This window comes from Oncorhynchus tshawytscha, linkage group LG15 (assembly GCF_018296145.1).
Source record: "Oncorhynchus tshawytscha isolate Ot180627B linkage group LG15, Otsh_v2.0, whole genome shotgun sequence".
Taxonomy (NCBI): Eukaryota; Metazoa; Chordata; class Actinopteri; order Salmoniformes; family Salmonidae; genus Oncorhynchus; species Oncorhynchus tshawytscha.
The window spans coordinates 11,248,000-11,269,566 of record NC_056443.1 but is presented as its reverse complement, the minus strand read 5'-3'; the positions used below and the strand labels follow the sequence as shown (position 1 = coordinate 11,269,566).

The 21,567-nt window shown below is 44.6% G+C and overlaps 1 protein-coding gene across 10 annotated transcripts; it reads right to left on the bottom strand.

Moving 5' to 3' along the window:
* Positions 1-321: 321 nt before the first annotated feature.
* Positions 322-21,059, bottom strand: LOC112214404 (regulator of nonsense transcripts 2-like). Of its 10 annotated transcripts, none has more exons than XM_042298149.1 (23): positions 20,979-21,059; positions 18,921-19,289; positions 18,004-18,783; positions 17,663-17,823; positions 17,290-17,478; positions 17,042-17,197; positions 16,456-16,559; positions 16,211-16,296; positions 15,821-15,929; positions 15,551-15,664; positions 14,565-14,681; positions 13,820-14,005; positions 12,209-12,412; positions 9,816-10,091; positions 9,469-9,652; positions 8,067-8,227; positions 7,604-7,708; positions 7,436-7,534; positions 7,098-7,271; positions 6,004-6,145; positions 2,968-3,088; positions 1,958-2,005; positions 322-1,785 (listed from the first exon to the last, which is right to left on the bottom strand). In XM_042298149.1, exons 2-22 carry the CDS (start codon positions 19,286-19,288, stop codon positions 1,999-2,001), a joined length of 3,843 nt encoding a protein of 1,280 aa, XP_042154083.1. In that variant the 5' UTR covers position 19,289; positions 20,979-21,059; the 3' UTR covers positions 322-1,785; positions 1,958-1,998. The 10 variants fall into 10 exon arrangements, with proteins under 10 accessions (XP_042154083.1, XP_042154084.1, XP_042154082.1 ...); XM_042298150.1 differs by having other exon boundaries at positions 322-1,782; XM_042298148.1 differs by lacking the exon at positions 1,958-2,005.
* Between the last annotated feature and the right edge of the window lie 508 nt (positions 21,060-21,567).

Sequence of the window (21,567 nt, the reverse complement as noted above, 5' to 3'; positions counted from 1 at the left end):
ACATAACCAACTCATAAAGTAAAATGTAACATCCATATATGGTCACCTATGTAAACTTCAACATTTATTTATCCTGCAATAAATTTGGTTCAATTGGTAACATACATTTTTGTATTCTTCTAAGGACTCTTAAGGGGTAAGAAATCTACAAGTAACTAAATGTAATCAGATTACGTTACTGAGTGTGGGTAATCCAAAAGTTACATTACTGATAACAATTTTGGACAGGTGACCAGTAACTGTACTTAGAAAGTAACCTACCCAACCCTGGGTGGGACACAGATCATGGACACAGTAAAGAAGTCAAGCCAGAGGACTGAGTCACAAACTGACACTTTTACTGAAACACAGGCAGAAATCGGCTTACAGAGCTGGTGCAGAAAAGCCCATGCAGTACAGTACAGATTATCTATCTATATATTCAACAGACAGAAATAATCAAACAGAAATGATCATCACTGAGCATGACTCAGGAGGCAAGAGCACAGATAAGTATCTTATCCATTTGTCCAAAACTACAATACAGCAGACAAATTCCAAATCAACAAACTGTATATCACCCCAAAAAAGTATAGATTTTTCATGAAAATAAAGGAAACATCTAGAAAGCAAAAATGCTGAAAAAATAAAGAATATGTATTATATTCATCACTTATTTTTTATTTCTGATGATGAAACGCTGGTCAGTCAACCCTGGTCTTGTAACCGCCTTGGGGTCAGGGTCGTCACCGTGACAAGGTGTTCCACTTCCAACAGGGTTCGGAGGGGCAAACCATCTCTATGGTACAGATGTAGGATCATAATTTGATCACCCTGTTGCAGGACAAATTACTTTCCTGCAATGCAGGACATTTTAAAACGTGTAGTTCATGAGGTTTAAAAAGGCTTCTGAAGATTTTAATTTCAACTTTACAAAAATTTATGTAAATGTAACCAAAAAGTCTGTTAATCATAATAATTCACATTTCCTGTTGCTGCAGGATTATTGTCCTGCTGTAGCAAACTGACTCAAATGAAGATCCTACATCTGTAACCCTTGCTCACACAAGCAACCACGCCTTTCTGTACATCATCCTGTCCTCCTTGTTCCCTTGTTTATCGAGTCATTTAGTAGTGGTGACCCCATCTGTGCTCCCTCTCCTCCTCCTCCTCCATCAAGCTGCCTTTGAACAGTGTGTGATTTAGCTAGATAAAGAGAGAAAAAAGACTGAACAACAGATCTGTTCCCAGTAAGAGAAGCACAGTTCATCTCCAAAGATGTTACACCCTCACCCGTCCCCTTTGCTTTGACACATTCTGTCCATTGTCCTCCTCATGAGCCCTTGTACACTATATCCTCATCCTGCACGGGAGCGAAGAGAAGACGACTGTAGTCCTGCAGCCCAGCTGTCCGTGCGTCTGTTTGTCTTCGTCCATGTCTGCCCGTACATACGTCCGACAGCTGGTCGATCGCTCTTTCATTCATCTTTTGATTTGTTCTTTTGTTCAGGCGGGGTGGGTGTTTGTGCTGCTGTGCTGGTGTCGTCCCGGGCGACGCACAGAAAGGAAGGGGTGTTCTCTGGAACGCCTTAACTGGCTGAAGGAGGTGCCCCCCTCTTCCCCACCCCTCGTTGATGCCCTTTCTCCTTCTCTTCCTCCGGCGGCGGGGTTAGGTGTGGGGGTCTGCGCTTGCGTCAGTGGGCGGCTGGCGGACTCACTCCCTGCTCAGGCGAGACCGATGGTCTGCTCGCCCTGCCTTGCTCTCTCATTTGCTTGCTCCCTCGGCCAGACTCCAATCAGCATCTCCTAGGGGACAGAGCAGGGCTTTACTGTAGTAGCTGTCTCCAGAACACTCACTGGAGTATTTATCCCATCCTCAAATCCCCAAAACATCCATCCAAGATCCACCTCCTTTCCCCCACCCATCCTTCCCTCAACCTCCTGCCCCAATATCTGTCCCCATTCACTCCTTCAGTACCATCATTACTGCATCTCCTTCCATCCATAGGTTGCAATGGTCTAGCGTCTGTTCGTGAGAAAATGTAATTGTGAGTGACAATTCAAAATAAAGTTTTGTTATTCATCAAAAACATCATTGTGTACTTTGCCATCAGTATCATGTAAGCATCTGTCAAATGTATGTCAGGCATGAATATGATGCGTTATGTTGACGTGGATCTAAATATCTCCTTTCTGAATTATTGTCACTTTTCCAATACAAATATGAGGAAAGGACAAAGAACCACAAGCTATTTCTGTTCTCATGAAAATAGAAAGTTCGGGCAATCTTTATTTCCAAAGATAGAAAGGAATCTTTACAGCTTTAAGGAAAAATAATATGAAAATGCACTTTAGTGCCTGCAAAGCAGAACAGATATATTTTCTTTCACTGTGCAAAAATAAAGGGGGACAAAGTCTGTATCTGATCAGAATACTCAAAACAAAATATTTTTTGACAGTTGGGAGACATTAACCCTTTCTGTTTTTAACATAAGCAGGGCCTGAGTGCAGAATGCAGTCTGTCAGTAGCGTGTCCGACTGAGCTGGCTGGCCCTAGCCTCCTGGCCCTCATATCTGTTGTTTCTCTTGTGTTTCTCTTGCCTTTCTTGTCTGTCACGCTTTTCGTGCCTTTCATTTCTCTCCTGCTTTGTTTCCTGCTTTCTGTTCAGGTGCAGAGAACAAGGAGGGAGAGTCAGTGAGTTGACTAGCACCAAGTCCTTCGACAGGATCCCATTCTAATGCCAACCCTATTCCCCCCGCAGTGAATACAGGCTGTGTGTGATTGTATTTAGGTGTGGTGGTGATTAGGACACAAAACAAACTTTTCATTCCACCACTGTCCCAGCCACTGTGACTGCTGCATTAAAGAAAGTTCACCAGTCACTCCGACTTTCTACCAGCATTTGGCTGGTGGTCTGCTGTTGATTCCAGGCCCTGGTGGTGTGTGTGTGTGTGTAGTGGGTAAGTAAGTTGAGGAGCGAGTCTCACCTTCCTCCGGTCTTGAAGATGAGGTCGGCGTTGGGTGCCCCTTTGGGGTGTTGGTAGCGCGGGCGCCGCTCCCGGTTGGTGTTGGCGGGAGCGGGCCGCTGGGCCAGAGACGCCATCATTTCTACATAGCAAAAACCAAGAAGGTAAACGCAATGCTACACAAACCACGCGAGTTTAAGACAATGCTACAGAAACAAATGCAACACAAACCAACAAAATGTTGAATTTTGGTCGTACTCCTGCTATCTCTCAAAAACACTCCCCATTTCTTTTCCCAATGCCCCATTCTCCAGCTGTCCCTCTTCTTATCAGTACTGTATAATAAAAGGGTGTCCAATCAAAAATGCATCTTTTGACAAACGAGTAAAGTAATGTGTAACTCCTAAGAAAACCTCATGTCTCTTCCAAACCTCATGTCTATCATAATCCGTTACAAAACCTATTGGGAGTTTTAAACTCTTGTAGGATGGCCAGAACTAAATCAATGGAGGCGCGAGAAGAAAAGTAGGCAACAGTCAGGACAATTGCATTGCGTCAGCTAGGAGGATTCTCTGCAAGAATTAAGGCTACTGCTCCCTGACAGGCTCACTTTCCCATTGAACTCGTCATCTTTCTTTGAATCGGCAGTACATAAAACAATAGAGGTAAGATGGATATCAGTTTTGAAACATGACACATAGTATTTTCATATTATACGCTTTTTCAGTTAGAAGATTTCACACAAAAACAAGCATATCTCTGTGAAATGTCAACGGAGCACTGAGCGTATACCATGTTCATTATTTTCAAAGCCTTTTACATTTAATTCAGCTCGTGTCATGCTAATTTAGCTTTTCTGCGACCTGCAGAAACAACTTTAAAGACGACAGCCACAAAATGTCAACTCTTCAAAAGATGCTACAAGAAACCTGCGTCGCTATTTCAACAGAGCACGGTGCTTACTCAAATCAAATCGACATTTATTGGTCACATACACAGATTTGTATTGCAGGTGCAGCGAAATGCTTGTATTTCGAGCTCCAACAGTGCAGTAACACACATAATGCATGAAGTAAAAAAATTAAGAAATTAAGAAATATCAGAACGAGCAATGTCAGAATATATATTATATATATATATATATATATATACACACACATACATACAGTACCAGTCAAAAGTTTGGACACACCTTCTCATTCCAGGGTTTTTCTTTATTCTTACTATTTTCTACATTGTATGAAATATGAAATAACACATATGGAATCATGTAGTAACCAAAAAAGTGTTAAACAAATCTAAATATATTTTGGATTCTTCAAAGTAGCCACCCTTTGCCTTGATGACAGCTTTGCACACTCTTGGCATTCTTTCAACCAGCTACCTGGAATGATTTTCCAACAGTCTTGAAGGAGTTACCACATATGCTGAGCACTTGTTGGCTGCTTTTCCTAACTCATCCCAAACCATCTCAATTGGGTTTGTAAAGGCACACACCTGTCTATATAAGGTCCCACAGTTGACAGTGCATGGCAAAGCAAAAACCAAGCCATGAGGTCAAAGGAATTGTCCGTAGAGCTCCGAGACAGGATTGTGTCAACGCACTGATCTAGGGATAGGTACAGCCTTGAAGGTCCCCAAGAACACAGTGGACTCCATCATTCTTAAATGGAAGAAGTTTGTGACCACCAAGACTCTTCCTAGAGCTTGCCGCCCGGCCAAACTGAGCAATCTGGGGAGAATGGCCTTGGTCAGGGAGGTGACAAAGAGTTCCTTTGTGGAGATGGGAGAACCTTCCAGAAGAGAACCATTTTTGCAGCACTCCACCAATCTGGACTTTATGGTAGAGTGGCCGGACGGAAGCCACTCCTAAGTAAATGGCACATGACAGCCCGCTTGGAGTTTCCCAAAAGGCACCTAAAAATTCTCAGACCATGAGAAGCATGACTCTATGGTCTGATGAAACCAAGATTGAACTCTTTGGCCTGAATGCCAAGCGTCACGTCTGGAGGAAACCTGGCACCATCGCTACGGTGAAGCATGATGGTGGCAGCATCATGCTGTGGGGATGTTTTTCAGCGCCAGGGACAGGGAGACTAGTCAGGATCGAGGGAAAGCAGAACAGAGCAAAGTACAGAGAGATCATTGGTGAAAACCTGCTCCAGAGTGCTCAGGACCTCAGACTGGGGCAAAGGTTCACCTTCCAACAGGACAAACGACCCTAAGCACACAGCCAAGACAACGCAGGAGTGGCTTCGGGACTAGTCTCTGAATGTCCTTGAGTGGCCCAGCCAAAGCCCAGACTTGAACCTGATCGAACATCTCTGGAGAGACCTGAAAATAGCTGTACAGCGACTGACAGAGCTTGAGAGCATCTGCAGAGAATGGGAGAAACTCCCCAAATAGAGGTGTGCCAATATTGTAGCGTCATACCCAAGAGGACTCGAGGCTGTAATCGCTGCCAAAGGTGTTTCAACAAAGTGCTGAGTAAAGGGTCTGAATACTTATGTAAATGTGGTATATATTTTTTGCTTTGTCATTATGGGGTACTGTGTGTAGATGGATTAAATAGTTTTTTCCCTCATTCATTTTAGAATAAGGCAGTAACGTAGCAAATGTTTTTTAAAGTAAAGGGGTCTGAACACTTTCCGAATGCACTGTACATATGAAGTGGGTAAAACAGTATGCAAACATTATTAAAGTGACCAGTGTTCAATGACTATGTACATAGGGCAGCAGTCTCTAAGGTGCAGGGTAGAGTACCGGGTGGTAGCCGGCTAGTAACAGTGACTAAGGTTCAGGGCAGGGTACTGGGCGGAGGCCGGCTAGTGGTGACTGTTTTTTTTTATTTTATCGGCTGTATTAGGTTATGAAATCCAACATTTTGGATATAAAGTTAATGATATGTTAGATAAAGACCACACCGAATGACTCGGAACATGAATAATCACATTTGCCTTGGTAAAATGTATTTTATAACATAAGGAAGTGACATTTTATCACCAAAGTTAGTTTTCACCCACTCGAGGCAGAGTGAGTGGACACCCTATTTAATACCTTGGTAGTCTTCTTGCTCCTGTCTCTCGTTGATGTCCAGAGTGAGCTTCTTCATCCTCATCCTCTCCTCCTGCTCTGCCTGCTGCTGGTTGAAGTGGTTGGCAGCCAGGTGGGAGGATAAAGGCACGTTCAGGATCTTAAACTGGAAAACAAGAGAGACAAAACAGAGACACATTCAAGAACTTTAACTCCAGTTAGGAGATCTGAAACAGGCACATTAAGCATTGAGAAGGAGCAAGAGTTACATCTCATGCTGTCGGCAGACAATGGGACAAGTGTTCAGTATTCACACTGCAGAAACATGCTCTCCTGGCTCACTATTCAACCTTTTACAACATGCCCCGTGATGTTTTTTCTCTGGCCGTGCTAAAACTCAAATGTGTTTCCCGGACGGTGGTCCAGGCAGCAGAGAAAGTGAGGGAGGGCCACTCCCATGGTGTGGAGCTGACAGAGGAATGCAGTGAATGTGTCTGACAGGGAGGGGTCCAGATAGCTGTGACGCTTACTAACACACACTGAACCGCTTTATCCTCACCTCAGGAAACGCACTACAGGAGGGGATAGTGTGTTTAGCATGGGGGTGTATGGAGAGACACGGCATCTATAATGCATTAAGCAATTTATATAGCTTCATTTTACATCAACAAAAAACGTCTATAGCCGGTACTGTTATTTGGTCAAAACAAATGTTTACATAAGGTTTGTAATCCGGTAAATGTCCTTTAAAAGCAGTTGCTGGAAGTGTAGTGGACTGAGTTTAGAGAGGTTTACTTTAACGTCTTGATTTTTCTGGACAGAGAATGTGTACACACTCTGAACCTACAACAGTAAAAGAGCTTGTCGTCTCTACCCCACCACCATTCATTCCACCAGCAGACTGGGCCATAAATACACACACACACACACACACACACACACACACACACACACACACACACACACACACACACACACACACACACACACACACACACACTCAGCTCAGAGTCAATATTATCACTGGGTCTGTCTGACAGTGCTGATTCTGTGGAGGGATCTGACTGAACTAACAGCGAAGGAGACTTCAACAAGTTAGTATGTGTGTGTGCGTGTACCTGCTGTTTGTTGCCCTTGCGCGTGAGCATGACAAACTGCATGGTGTCTGAGATGCCTCCATCTCCCTCTCCAGAGCAGACGGGTCCTCCAGGGCCTTTCTTCAGCTGGCTCTTCAGCTGCAGGGGGATGGCCACGTCCAACTGGTGCACCTTCACCGCCTCCCCGCTCCGCTGCTACACACACACACACACACACACACACACACACACACACACACACACACACACACACACACACAAACTCCTGTTAATACCTGTTTATTTAACAAAAGTAGTACAGTACTACGGACATAGTGACTGTGGCACACAGATTAGAGAGAATAGGAGAGATACTGTACCTGCAGGTTCTCCAGCATCATCTTGTCCAGAGCCTGGATGAAGTCCTCATCCTCAGCACATGCCACATGCTTCAGACCGCCACCACGGATGGTCACCTCCTACAGGACAAGACCGTCAGCAACACAATAAGCCCACTCCCTTTCTCCCTCTCCTTGCCATCTTCTTACATTGTTCTCCTCGTCCGTCTCGTTCTCCTTGTTGGAGTCGGTCAGATAGTCAGTGTTCTCCTCCTCCTCTTCCTCCCGCTCCTCTTCCTCATTCTCAGACCCTTCCTGGAACACACAGCAGGTTCTTAGATGGGGGGGTGATTGTGTGCTAGCTTCTGTAAGGTAGAAAAACAAAACACTAAACCTGGAGAGCTATTGTTGTACGTCGGGCATGATAAGAGTTGAGTCAACACATCAATCTAGCAACACAACAAGATGACCCGCTTCCTTATACAGTATCTTGCTTAGGACTGGGCTTCTGTCCTCAGTTTGCGACCCCCCCCTACAAAACTAGGGGTGAGGGCCAAATGAATGAATGATAGAGGAGTGAACGAGTGAGAGATCTAGTATCCACCTATTATGAGAGACTTGTGTCTTAGACATGCAATGAATGAATGGATGAATAAAAAATTGACAGAATCACTTCTTCCTCTGGCTCATTCATCTCGCTCTCATTGCCAGACTGTTCCTCTGTGTCCGCCCCTCCCTCTTCGTCGTCATCCTCGTCATCCTCGTCTAGAGCCTCGCCTTCACTCCCCATGGCACTGGAGGGCCGGCCGTCCTTCTGTCCATCCATGGCCAGTCCTGCAGGACACAAACATACGCACACACACATACGCACACACACACACACACCTTCATTCGAATGGCGCAGTGTCAGGTTGCAAGACTAAGTCTTGAAGCAAGAGACTTCGAGAGAAAACAGATGCTTGGGGAGACCATGAATATAACTTCAGAAGCCTGATGAGCTGAGAGCAGTAGAGGAGCAGATAGATGTATAGTTAAGAGACGCTACTAAGCAGTAGAACTTAGTTAAGGAGGGTTCGGCAGAGGCAGAGGAATGCCTTCAGTGCCTTATCTTGGTTAAAGGATGAATGGCGAAACAATGAGGCCACTGTACAGCCTGTGGCTTACATCACCCTCATCAATCACTCATAACACTCACGGTACAGACGGACAGACACGCACAGGGTTTTTCAAAAGCGTTCTCTCTCGCACTCCACGTCAGCACCTTGAAACCTGGAGACAATGTTCTGTGCCTGGGTTAATACAGCGGACTACTTGTTCTGTGACTCAGAACGCATTACACCCGCTAAGCGAATGCTTCCTTCTTCCTCCTCTGTGTCCCACGGGGTATTTCATGATCTACATCCTGTCGGTCTCTTGATTGTTTCTCTATCTCTGTGCATCTCTTTACTTTCCTCTCCATCAGATAGCGAACAACTGTGTTTCACCTAAAGAAACACTTTCAGTATTGTGCCACTTTAGAACAGCAGGCGCAATAGGGCTATGTTGTATTTGACAATATATTGACACATCGTGTCATTGGGATGTCACTCAGGTATTTATTAATATTCCCCTATAACCCTGAAGTGAACACTTTACTTGAGTAAATATGTTTTTGTTTGTGCAGACTTAAGAGTGTGCGCTTTAAGTGGCAGGCTACAGTGCAGGCAGGTCTGACTGCTGTGTGTTTGTGGTATATGTGTGAGAGGGCCAGGTATGTGTGTTATTATGAGGGAATTAGACCTGTCTGACAGACAGAGAGTGGTAGGAGCTGAAGCAGCCTCCTACACACGGGGGAATGTTGCTCAGCAGGGAGGACAGAGAGCAGGAGTGGGCCAACCTGAGGAGCTAGCTGCTACAGCAACATATTTCCGAGGCCTGCAGGCACACACACACGCACTAGAAACATGTGGGGGACTCGTGTATGACAATGATCTTTAACAACCTTGTTGTAATGTGCGTGTGTGTGTGCATGCGTGTGTGCCCTTAAGCATGCATTCCTGTGTGTCTGTCAAAATCGCTCTCTCTCCGTCTCTTACCCAGTTTAACGAGGAACTCCCTCTCCAACTCGGTGACGTGTCGTGTGGAGTCTTCCAGGGAGATGCAGAGCTTCATCTTGGGCCGGAGAAGCTCCAGGGTGTCACTGATCATGTAGTCAATGTCGATGGGGAACAGGTGCTCTGCACTCCACACCTCCACACTCTTCTTCCACCAGATATACCTCTGGAGGACAGACAACAACACATCGCAATTTAGGGACAGTCTTGTAACGAATTCATGTATTTGACATTATGTCACAACAGTATCAAAAACCATTCATGGTGAGAGAGAGAGAGAGGCTGAGAGGAGTGAAATAAGGGGAGGTTAAACGGTCATACCGACTGACCTGGAAGTAGATGAGGAAGCAGTCCAGCTTCCTCTTGCTGGAGCCGCGGTCAAAGTACTGTCCGCAGGTGTCAAGCAGGGTGCAGACCATGCGGATGCGGAACAGGTGCTCGGGGGGGTCCAGGGGGCTGGGGCTGCCGTCCGGGTTCACGCCGAACGAGATGAAGGAGAAGAGGGTGCGGAAGATGACCGCTGACTCCACCATGCGGTAGTTGTAGAGCTCCCCCAGAAACTTGGCACTGCTGATCCGACGCTGGTTGAACTTCGGCTGGTTCACCTGCAAAGGAGAGAGGAGAAGGAGCGATGATGGGGGGTGAGATCGAGGAGAAAATGGGCGAGATGGATAGACATGGAGAGGAGGGGGAGAGATGAGAGAAAGCAGATGAGGTGGAATGGCAGAAAGGTGTTGAAGTTGAGTGCATCTGTGCTCAGAAACACCATAAATAAGCCCCAGGGAAGACTTCACCCACATGAACTTCTATCACGCAAACCACATATCTGAACCAGAAACAAGCAGTTTGACAGCCTGTTCACACGGTATACAACACGTAGCCTCAACAATCACTCATTCAAGTCATAAAAAAAGTACCATCAATCTCTCCTGCTCGGGCTCTTCACATAGCCCTTACAGTGCCTTGCGAAAGTATTCGGCCCCCTTGAACTTTGCGACCTTTTGCCACATTTCAGGCTTCAAACATAAAGATATAAAACTGTTTTTTTTTGTGAAGAATCAACAACAAGTGGGACACAATCATGAAGTGGAACGACATTTATTGGATATTTCAAACTTTTTTAACAAATCAAAAACTGAAAAAATGGGCGTGCAAAATTATTCAGCCCCTTTACTTTCAGTGCAGCAAACTCTCTCCAGAAGTTCAGTGAGGATCTCTGAATGATCCAATGTTGACCTAAATGACTAATGATGATAAATACAATCCACCTGTGTGTAATCAAGTCTCCGTATAAATGCACCTGCACTGTGATAGTCTCAGAGGTCCGTTAAAAGCGCAGAGAGCATCATGAAGAACAAGGAACACACCAGGCAGGTCCGAGATACTGTTGTGAAGAAGTTTAAAGCCGGATTTGGATACAAAAAGATTTCCCAAGCTTTAAACATCCCAAGGAGCACTGTGCAAGCGATAATATTGAAATGGAAGGAGTATCAGACCACTGCAAATCTACCAAGACCTGGCCGTCCCTCTAAACTTTCAGCTCATACAAGGAGAAGACTGATCAGAGATGCAGCCAAGAGGCCCATGATCACTCTGGATGAACTGCAGAGATCTACAGCTGAGGTGGGAGACTCTGTCCATAGGACAGCAATCAGTCGTATATTGCACAAATCTGGCCTTTATGGAAGAGTGGCAAGAAGAAAGCCATTTCTTAAAGATATCCATAAAAAGTGTCGTTTAAAGTTTGCCACAAGCCACCTGGGAGACACACCAAACATGTGGAAGAAGCTGCTCTGGTCAGATGAAACCAAAATTGAACTTTTTGGCAACAATGCAAAACGTTATGTTTGGCGTAAAAGCAACACAGCTCATCACCCTGAACACACCATCCCCACTGTCAAACATGGTGGTGGCAGCATCATGGTTTGGGCCTGCTTTTCTTCAGCAGGGACAGGGAAGATGGTTAAAATTGATGGGAAGATGGATGGAGCCAAATACAGGACCATTCTGGAAGAGAACCTGATGGAGTCTGCAAAAGACCTGAGACTGGGACGGAGATTTGTCTTCCAACAAGACAATGATCCAAAACATAAAGCAAAATCTACAATGGAATGGTTCAAAAATAAACATATCCAGGTGTTAGAATGGCCAAGTCAAAGTCCAGACCTGAATCCAATCGAGAATCTGTGGAAAGAACTGAAAACTGCTGTTCACAAACGCTCTCCATCCAACCTCACTGAGCTCGAGCTGTTTTGCAAGGAGGAATGGGAAAAAATGTCAGTCTCTCGATGTGCAAAACTGATAGAGACATACCCCAAGCGACTTACAGCTGTAATCGCAGCAAAAGGTGGCGCTACAAAGTATTAACTTAAGGGGGCTGAATAATTTTGCACGCCCAATTTTTCAGTTTTTAATTTGTTAAAAAAGTTTGAAATATCCAATAAATGTCGTTCCACTTCATGATTGTGTCCCACTTGTTGTTGATTCTTCACAAAAAAATACAGTTTTATATCTTTATGTTTGAAGCCTGAAATGTGGCAAAAGGTTGCAAAGTTCAAGGGGGCCGAATACTTTCGCAAGGCACTGTACATCCAGGAATGAACTCTTGAATCTGGGCCTGACTCCAACCAGCTCCTCCTCCCTGGTCCTCACCTCCAATCCCAGAAACAGCTCACCACCCTGGGCTTGCCTTGCCCTCCCCACACCCTCCCATGGTGCTCACCTCCATTCCCAGGCGGATGTCCTCCAGGACCCCATCCACCACGTGGATGCCCACGTCCTCCTGGTAGGCCACAAGGCCGGCCAGCAGGTTGGCCACACAGTGGATGCTGTTGTACTTGATGTTCCAGATGTTGACCATGCAACAGATCAGGTAGCCTTTAGACTCTGGGTCCTGCCAGGGGAGTTTACGCATCTGCCTCAACACCTAGGGTAGGGGAGGGAGGAGAGAAGGGGAAGGAGACAAGGAAGAGGGAGACAAGGAAGCGGAGAACGAGAGAAGAGAGGAAAGATGATAATCGGCAGGTGTTTGATACTTCTGTTGTGGGTTAGTTTTTTGTTATGTTAAATCAAATACAGACTAATCGGGCGGGGGGGGTCAAGACCCTTTCCCCCCCTCAAATCTCTCTATAGTGTTTTGATGAATATGCATAAGCCAGTGAATGTATAAATGAGGCACCATAAAAATAAAATGTAAAGCCTTTCGTGAACTAACACTTGCGCGTGACTTTAATCCCCCCTTACTGACTTCAAGTTTAATTAGACGTATATGTACGGGATACACATGGTATACACCCGTCCAACTAAATGCTTACTTGCAGGTCCCTTCTTGAAAATGCAACAAGAATACGAAAAAAGAGAATAATTGGCAGTAGAATAGAATAACACATAAGTATAATACAGGAAGGCACAATTTATAGTTCAATATTTACATGTGTACTGGCTACGGGGAGGGTGGGGGGCAACGGTATAAATAGAGCTGTATAATAAGAGTCTGGTCGCGGCAGTTGTGATGTGTGTGTAGCATGAGTGTACAAAATATGAGTAAAACCTTCCTAATATTGAGTTGCTCCCCTTTTGCCTTCAAAACAGCCTCAATTTGTCGAGGCATGGACTCTACAAGGTGGCGAAACCGTTCCAGTGAAAGTTCCAGAGGTCTAAATATGACCCCCCCCCCCAAAAAAAATACTAACCTCCACTGTTACTGTAATCGTCAGAGGTTAGCATGTATTGGGGGTTATGACATTTGCGCGTCTAACTTTCTCACTCATAGCGATTCATTCAGGATGATCCGTAGCATCAAGGCAGCATCCACATTAATGTAGAATGTAGAAACACATTCTATTCTTATTTACAATAAAAGCGACTCCAAAATGACGCAATACATTATGCACCATTCATTTCTATTGAGCACAAAATTATCTGAAACACAGCAGATGCATCCAACAAGTTTGTATCGTCATTGCATATAGGAATATGTGACCAAATACATTTTACTATTATAATACACATAAGTGAATTTGACCCAATACCTATGGTCCCCTAAAATGCGGGGACTATGGACAAAAATGTATGTAAAAAATGTATGTAATTTCATAAACGGCTCACCCGATATGGATCAAAATACCTTCAAATTAAAGCTGACAGTCTGCACTTTAACCTCATAGTATCATTTCAACTGCAAAGTGCTGGAGTACCAAGGCAAAACAACAAACAAATGTGTCACTGTCCCAATACTTTTGGAGCTCACTGTATCTTTAGATGAATCCACTAACTGTAAGTTGCTCTGGATACGAGCGTCTGCTAAGTGACTCAAATGTAATAATCTTCATACCTTCTCCGTGGTGACCTTGGAGAGGTCCTTGTAGAGCAGTTTGCGGATGTACTCCTGCAGCGGGGGCCTCTTCTTCCTGACAGTCTTCTCCATGGGCGGGGGGTTGCAGTAGTAGTAGGCATTCTCCACCATGGTCACGTAGCGAGCATCCAGGTGCTGCGCCTGCTTCTTACGCATCATTTGCTCCTGAAACAAGCAAACATACAAAAACAAGTGAGCCATTCAATATAGAACCCAACTAAAAGCCCCTCAAAAAAGGTTTGTTTTCTTATTATCTTGCTAAACGTAACCTAGAAAATATGGCCGCTGTGCACGCGACATGAATAACCTCGTCCAAATGCAATTTAGGGACAATAAAGCTGGATTAATAGCACTTTATAAATCAGATTTAACCCTGGATTTTGGCACCAGTTAGGAAGGCCAAGACATGTCTCTCTCCGGAACTTTGGATGCACTCCAAAACCTTTGGGGAATTCCAGTATCGTGTTTGATAGGTGTGTGTGCTTGTACATTCGAGGAGGCTGCTGAGGGGAGAACGGCTCCTAATAATAGCCGGAACGGAGCAAATGGAACGGCATCAAACACCTGGAAACCATGTGTCCAATCTATTCCAAAAAAATGCCACCGATTCTGCTCCAGTCATTACCACGAGGCCGTTCTCCCTAATTAAAGGTTTCGCCAACCTCCTGTGCTGTATACGTACGTGTGTGCATTGCCGTGTGTATGTGCGTGTGTGTGTTTGTACCAGAAGGACGCTGGTCCGGAGGTGGGAGTCGGGGGATCGGAAGAGGAAGCGTCCACTGGTCTCCAGCAGAGTGCAGGCCATCTCTATGTGGTGGTGGGAGAAGTCTGACAGCAGCATCTGTAGAGCAACACACACACACACACATCACTCAGTAACATGATGATGGCAGTGTAATACAATAATTGTAACAGTAACCTAGTTTCCATTCACAGTTTTTATGCGAGTAAAGTCATGTCATATATCTTTTTTTTAAAATCACGACAGGCGTGATGGAGACAGGAAGTGTCAGTACAATTTCATAAATGTCGACAAACAATTTGTTCGTTCGACATGGTGGGATCATTTTGTGTCGGTAAATTGAATTATGTGACAATTGCAGTGAAAACTCCTTCATGCGCAAATATTGATATAATAAAACCATCATGACGATGTAAACTTGGGAGTCACGAGGAACGCTGGATATGAAGTTGTACTACCACTACAGCATGGAAAAGTATTAAGTTTATAGGCAGCTGAAATAAGTGCTGGTGGTTAAGTGATGGATGGTGATGAGCTTAGAAGGTGTTATTTGAATGCTGGTGACGTGATGATGGATGCAAGCCCGCCAATTATCAAATGCAAATGATATTGCTCTTATCCATATCTCATCGTATATAACCTACCCTGTCCACTTTATCATCGAACTGTTGTCTCGAGAGCATGCGCCAAAACCAGATTGGGCAAGTTACCTATTTATTGCGACAGTTTTGGTGACAAAACCATTGGTAGAGTTAAAAATGAAATGGAAACATTGAACTTCTGCTTTTTATTTGGTACATGAAAAACGCGCACAGCATTTGATGGAAACACACCTCTTGTTGGAATATTTGAAAATGTTTTTTTTCCCTTCAAATTTTAGAATAGTTGTATGAAAATCTGTCAACCAATTGGATGGAAACCTAGCTAATGAAAGCACAGCTTCCTGGTGAAAGAGAAGCATCCCCTACCTTCAGACAATGCAGAGTGTCCGTTTTAGAGAACAGTTTGAACTTTGCCAGCTCCCCGATAAACCGTACAGTTTTATTTTTGGTTTCGATGTTGATCTGGTCCTTCTTCCGGATCTACAAAGAAACACAGCAAGCATTCTGTATTGAAATCTCCTTCAAAACTGTTTGTTTCCTTCAGTACAGGTCCTATTTTAACGAGGAAGTGGTTCTGTATGAAAGACACAACAAAGACGAAGGTGTTAATAGCTGTTGTAAAGTCTTGGGACCTACATGGAACCTGAAGTCTCCTTTGAGTATGGAGCACAGGTCATCGGCCACATCTGACATGCAGGGGTGAAGGGTGGCCACCAGACGGGAGTAAAAGGGCAGCAGATCCAACCTGGAAGAACACAACACAACCATGAGCTTTACAATGGTGTTAGTACCATTGACTCCTTTATGCCATTTCAAATTAAATGAGCAACGGCACCACCTAGTGGGGGAAAAAGGACAAAAAAACAACAACATTCCCACACAAATCAATCCATGATCAAATCCTTCCATTAACTATTTGCGTGTGTGTGTGTGTGCTCTTTGTCAGGGAACAGTGAAGAAAGTCTGGACCAGCTTCCTGATCAAATCCTTTCAAATGAACTATCTGCTTTATAGTGAGTCTGGTACCTTTGTCTGGGAACGGTGAAGAGAGCCCGGACCAGCTTCCTCCTGTTTGACTTGGTGTTCATGTTCATGCAGAAATCCATGGCAGCCTGTGAACAAACACACAAACGGTCAGACTAATTCACTGCACAATTGCGTATTTAGTACCACATTCCCTGTGAATCATTGCCTTTGTGGCTAAACTCAAGTTGTTATGCATGGAATAGATCCTTCTGGTATGCTGAAGGTGTGTTGTGTTTTCTCCTTGCCTTGTCTATGAGGTCTCTGTTGACGCAGTTGGGAAGCTGCTGGATGAAGGCGTCCACGATGAGCTTCAGGTGGGACCCGGTGCTTGCCTCCTCATCCTCTTGTTCTTCACACGGAAACAGGGAGGACACAGTCAAACATGAATACAACAAAGTCATGCTCCAAATATCCCCTTAGCGAACTTAGAGTCACTCAGCGACAGAAACAGAAACAGCAAAGCCATAGCATAGGTATAGACCTAAGAATGGGGTTGATACATGTGGAATATTAGAAACCTTGTGAATGACTCTGGTTTCCACATGCTCAGCAACACACCTCTGTTTACTTGATTGGCACTGAGCACCCATGAGTGGGCTTTAGCTCTGTTTCCCTGACCTCTCTCATACCCTAACTTGAGCCCTGGAAGAGACACACAAACACCAATACACTGTCCATGTCAATAACCAACATGCCTCCTCTATCCAGAGGTTGTAGATATTTGATTATTGCCGCCCTCTTGATGTAACTGTCAAAATGGACAGCTGGCAGTGCAAAGCGCTGGGTGTTGTGTGCTGCTTGGTGGCAGGCAGGCTGGTGGGTAGAGAATACCTTCATCTTTACCTTGCTCGTCCAATAGTTTTTTGGCAAGCTCTGCCTCGTTCTCTGCCTCGTCAGGTCCATCCAGCTCCAGAGGGTCATCAGCGATGTCTAGAGCCTCGAGCTCCAACTCCAACTCCTCTGTGGTGGCCGCAGCATCTTTAGCCTCTGAGGAAAGGATACAGCAACAAGAGAAGGGTCATTCATACAGTGTGAGTCCGTGTGTCTGTGCCTGTGTGCATGTGTGTATGCGGCTGTACCTTTACCAGCAGCCTCTTCTTTGTCCTTGCCCTTCTCGTTATCTTTGAACAGGATGGCGGGGACGAAGGCCTTCAGGTCCACCATGTTCTCATAGAAGTTCCTGGCATCCTCGTCCTCCCAGATGCCCCCCTCCAGGTCATACTCCCCGGGCTTCCCAGGGGTGAAGATGTCAATGCCAGGGCCGTGCTCTATCACACAGAGAGGAGAGGAGATGGTTAGATACATACAGACACCAAAGACTGTTGGCTACATATAAGTGTAACAATGTGGCTTTATAACAAAAATCACCCAAAATGACAACAAAACGCAACAGTCTTTATATTGTTCCTATACCAAAGTAATAAAGAGTATACAAGGATTGTTATTCTTTACCTTCCTGCACAGTCTTGTCCAGTGGAAGTTCTGGCATGTTCTCATCCAGAAAGTCAGCCAGAGACTGGGTGTTAGCCAGCAGCTTCTGGTAGGATGTAGCAAACTCCTCATACTGCTTGTGTCTGTCCTCACTCAGCTCCCCTTTGGAGTGGAGGATACGCCTGGAGGAAGAAAAAACATGGAGGTGTCAGTATGTACACTAAAAGACATTTAGCATGTTACTCAAAATGGCTATGCATCATGTACTGTGACAGGAGTATACACTGAAATCAATAATACAAGAGAAGTTGTGAGATGGGTCATGTTGAAAGAATTCTCCCAGGAAGCCTAGGCCCCATCACCTGTTCTGCCTCTCGATGTTCTGCAACTCGCGGTGGTCCTTCTTCAGGTGCTTGGTGAGCGAGGTGAAGTACTCCCTCAGAAGGTTCTGGAAGGGCTGCTGCTTCTCCGTGTTGATGATCTCACTGGGAGGGAAGGCCAGGCCAAACTTCTCCCGTGCAGCCTTCACTTTGCGAGGCACCAGGCCCGCGATGTCGTCCCCACAGTGCTTACAGAAGCTGATGACCACCGACACATGCGTGTGTGTCTCGCGGTCTGTCCCAATGATGCTCTTCAGCTGCTCGTAGATGAGCGAAAGGCCCTCCTTGTCCGTAAACAGGCCCACGATGGTAAGCTCTGCAATGAAGCGCAGGTCGGTGCGCAGCTTGCTCACGTTGGGCGCCTTCTCCTCCTTGCGTGCCTCAAAGTGCCTCTTCCAGGCCTGGAGGAGCAGTGGGGCAAATTCAGCGTAGCGCTGGTGAAAGAGGGAGCACAGGTGCACGGCGCAGCCCACATCAGAGATCTTCAGCTTGGCCTCCACCACCGAGCCCACCGCCTCGCCGATGTACTTGCTGAGGTTGAGCGAGCCGAAGTCATTGGAGAGGGCTTCACGCTGCTGCTCAGTGAGCGTGCGCAGCTTCTTGACGAAGGCCGTGTTCTTCTTCAAGCTGGAGTCAAGGCGGCTAAAGAAGGTTTCCTCGGGACGGCCCTCGTGGGCGTTCTGGTTGCGGATGCGCAGCTCCTTCCGGCACTGGTGGCGCTCCCAGGCCTCCTGGTGGAGCTGGTGACCCTCTTCCTTCTCCCTGGAGTGGGAAGAAAGATGGAGAATCAAGTTAGCAATTATCGGAATTCACAAATACTAAACATACACAAAGTTTATGATGTTGAGAGCACCTACAGTAGATACATTACTATGGTGGTTCCACCCCTGAGCTCTTACTTGAGTTGAGCTGCCTCCTCTTCACGCTGTCTCTTGGCCTCCTCCTCCTGAACTTTCCTCTCCTGCTCCTCCTGCTGCTTCTTCTCCTCTTCCTCCTTCTTCCTCTGCTCCTCCTCTGCCTTCAGTTTCTCCTCCTCTTTCCGTTTCCGCTCCTTTTCTTCCTTCTTTCTTTTGTCCTCCTCAAGTCTCCTCCTCTTTTCCTCTGCGGCCTTACCGATATCTTTCTTGCCACTCATCTTTGCCTCATCCTTCACTTTATCCCGGGAGGAGGCGGGCCGTCTATCACCCTCTCTGTCTTTCTCCTTGTTACTAAAGGAGCTCACCTCTTTCTCATCCATGTTTAATGATCTCTTGCCCTCAGCAAGCATTCTAGAAAAACAAAGTTGAATCATTCACATTAGCAGTGTTACCCATATCAGTGCTAGGCAAGCCTAGTTAATAACGTTGGGCCAGTAACCGAAAGGTTGCTAGATTTTGAATCCCCGAGCTGACAAGGTAAAAATCTGCCGTTCTGCCCTTGAACAAGGAAGTTAACCCACTGTTCCTAGGCCGTCATTGTAAATAAGAATGTGTTCTGACTTGTCTTGTTAAATAAAGGTTCAATAAAAAAAGATTGAACCCTAGAGTCCTGAATATTGACTTTGATCTCAGGCCCTTCTTATGAACAAATTTTTCCTTAGTAAACAGCTTATTAGCGTACACCTAATATGTTCCCCCTGTTGATGATGCTCATTATATATTAAGGTTGAACCAAATGATTTCATGTAACAAAAATGAAATGAAATACGAAATTAGGTGAAATTGAATTAAACAATATTGTATGTTGATGCTAATATGATTTCCAATATTCCATTATGTTTCTATATGATAACAATAGCGTAATATATTTAATATGCCATATACTATTTTTTAACAGTTTCACTAATTAATTTGAATTAACTTAATTATTATGACACACCCCTCACTATTGTCATTGGTTACACTAATTGCACTGTTTGTCTACATAACCCGGTTCAAGTACTCATGATATTACCCCGAAGAAGGCACAGTGACCCCGAAACGTTGGTAAATACCCATTCAATTGCTGGGAGTTTATACATGGAGTGTGCCACTTAGTTTATTCGCTGTTCGTCAGTACCTGTGCATAAACTATTCTGGGTGTGCGCAAGGTCATGTATTTTTTTATCTAAAAAATATATATCAACTTTGACTTAACGTTAATATTCGTTGATCATATCATTGGCTAATTCACATTGCTAGCTACACATGTATCACAAAATGTCGCTATTACAGTACTAGCACTGTTGGTTAGCGCCTGTAAGTAAGCATTTCACTGTAAGGTCTACACCTGTTGTATTCGGCTCAAGTGACAAACTTTGATTTGTGACTGACCGAGTTGCTAAAAGTTTGAGCCAGCCGTTGGTGAAAGCATCACAAGATGAGATGTCATTGATTGAATATTGCAATAGCGAACGTTAGTTAACGTTCGCTAGTTATTTTCAAATCTCCGCCAACTACCATATCAGGTAATGTCATAAAATGCATAAAACCTCCAAGTTGACTACACGCCAATTACATGTTTGCCAACGTGCGTTGTGAGCCTATTCGACTCTTATTAAATTGCATTTGTGATAGTGCTGTTTAGGTAACGTTCGCTATGTTGACATTGTCTTACCTACGACGCACGTATAGCTAACATAACATGAACTAAGCTAACTTGCTGAACACACGGTTAGGTAAGAACCGTAATTTAGCAATTGTACGAATACTATGTGCAATTATTTTATAACTACGAAAAAGTGTCAATGTTTTTACCACCAGTTTTGACAAAACTGCACACATTAAGCCAAAGTTACGTTGCTAACGTGTTAGCTAGATAACTGTTAGGCCACTTCGGATTGAGTTGCGACTCGAGAGGTAAACAAATGCCTTGGTAGCCCGCGAACATTAAGATCGTCGATGTCAATCGTCTGCATAAACCAAAAACAAGTGTCAACATATATTAGTAATAATTACATATCGTTCATTATAGAATATAGTCTAAAACCAAATTATTACCTTCGATTTCTCTCAAAATAAACATCGGACTTGTGTTGATAAGTAAAAATGATTTCCTTGTGCGGCAAAGGACCCCTTGGATTAGGCACCAAATAATCTGCCTGAAAGGAAATGTAGGGTCTAATCTGCTTTGTTTATTGAATGGATAAGCAGATTGAACATATTTAATATAGTAGTATTTTATCACTCGATAAATTGAACTACACCAATTTTATAATTTAGTTATGTATTCATGGTACATTAATTTAGACAGGCAATGTCGCAGATTATATTAGGGAGTGGGTCTCTGTTGTGTCTGCTGGAGCAACAGTTGCAGCAGAGAGTTCCAGTCAATTATTTATACTTTAGTCATTCAGCAGATTTACAGGAGCAATTATGGTTCAGTGCCTTGGTCAAGGGCACATCTACAGATTTGTCACCTGATCAGCTCGGGGATTCAAACCAGCGATCTTTCGGGTTATTGGCCTAACACTCTTAACACTCTTGAATAATTTTGCACGCCCAATTTTTCAGTTTTTGATTTGTTAAAAAAGTTTGAATTATCCAATAAATGTCGTTTCACTTCATGATTGTGTCCCACTTGTTGATT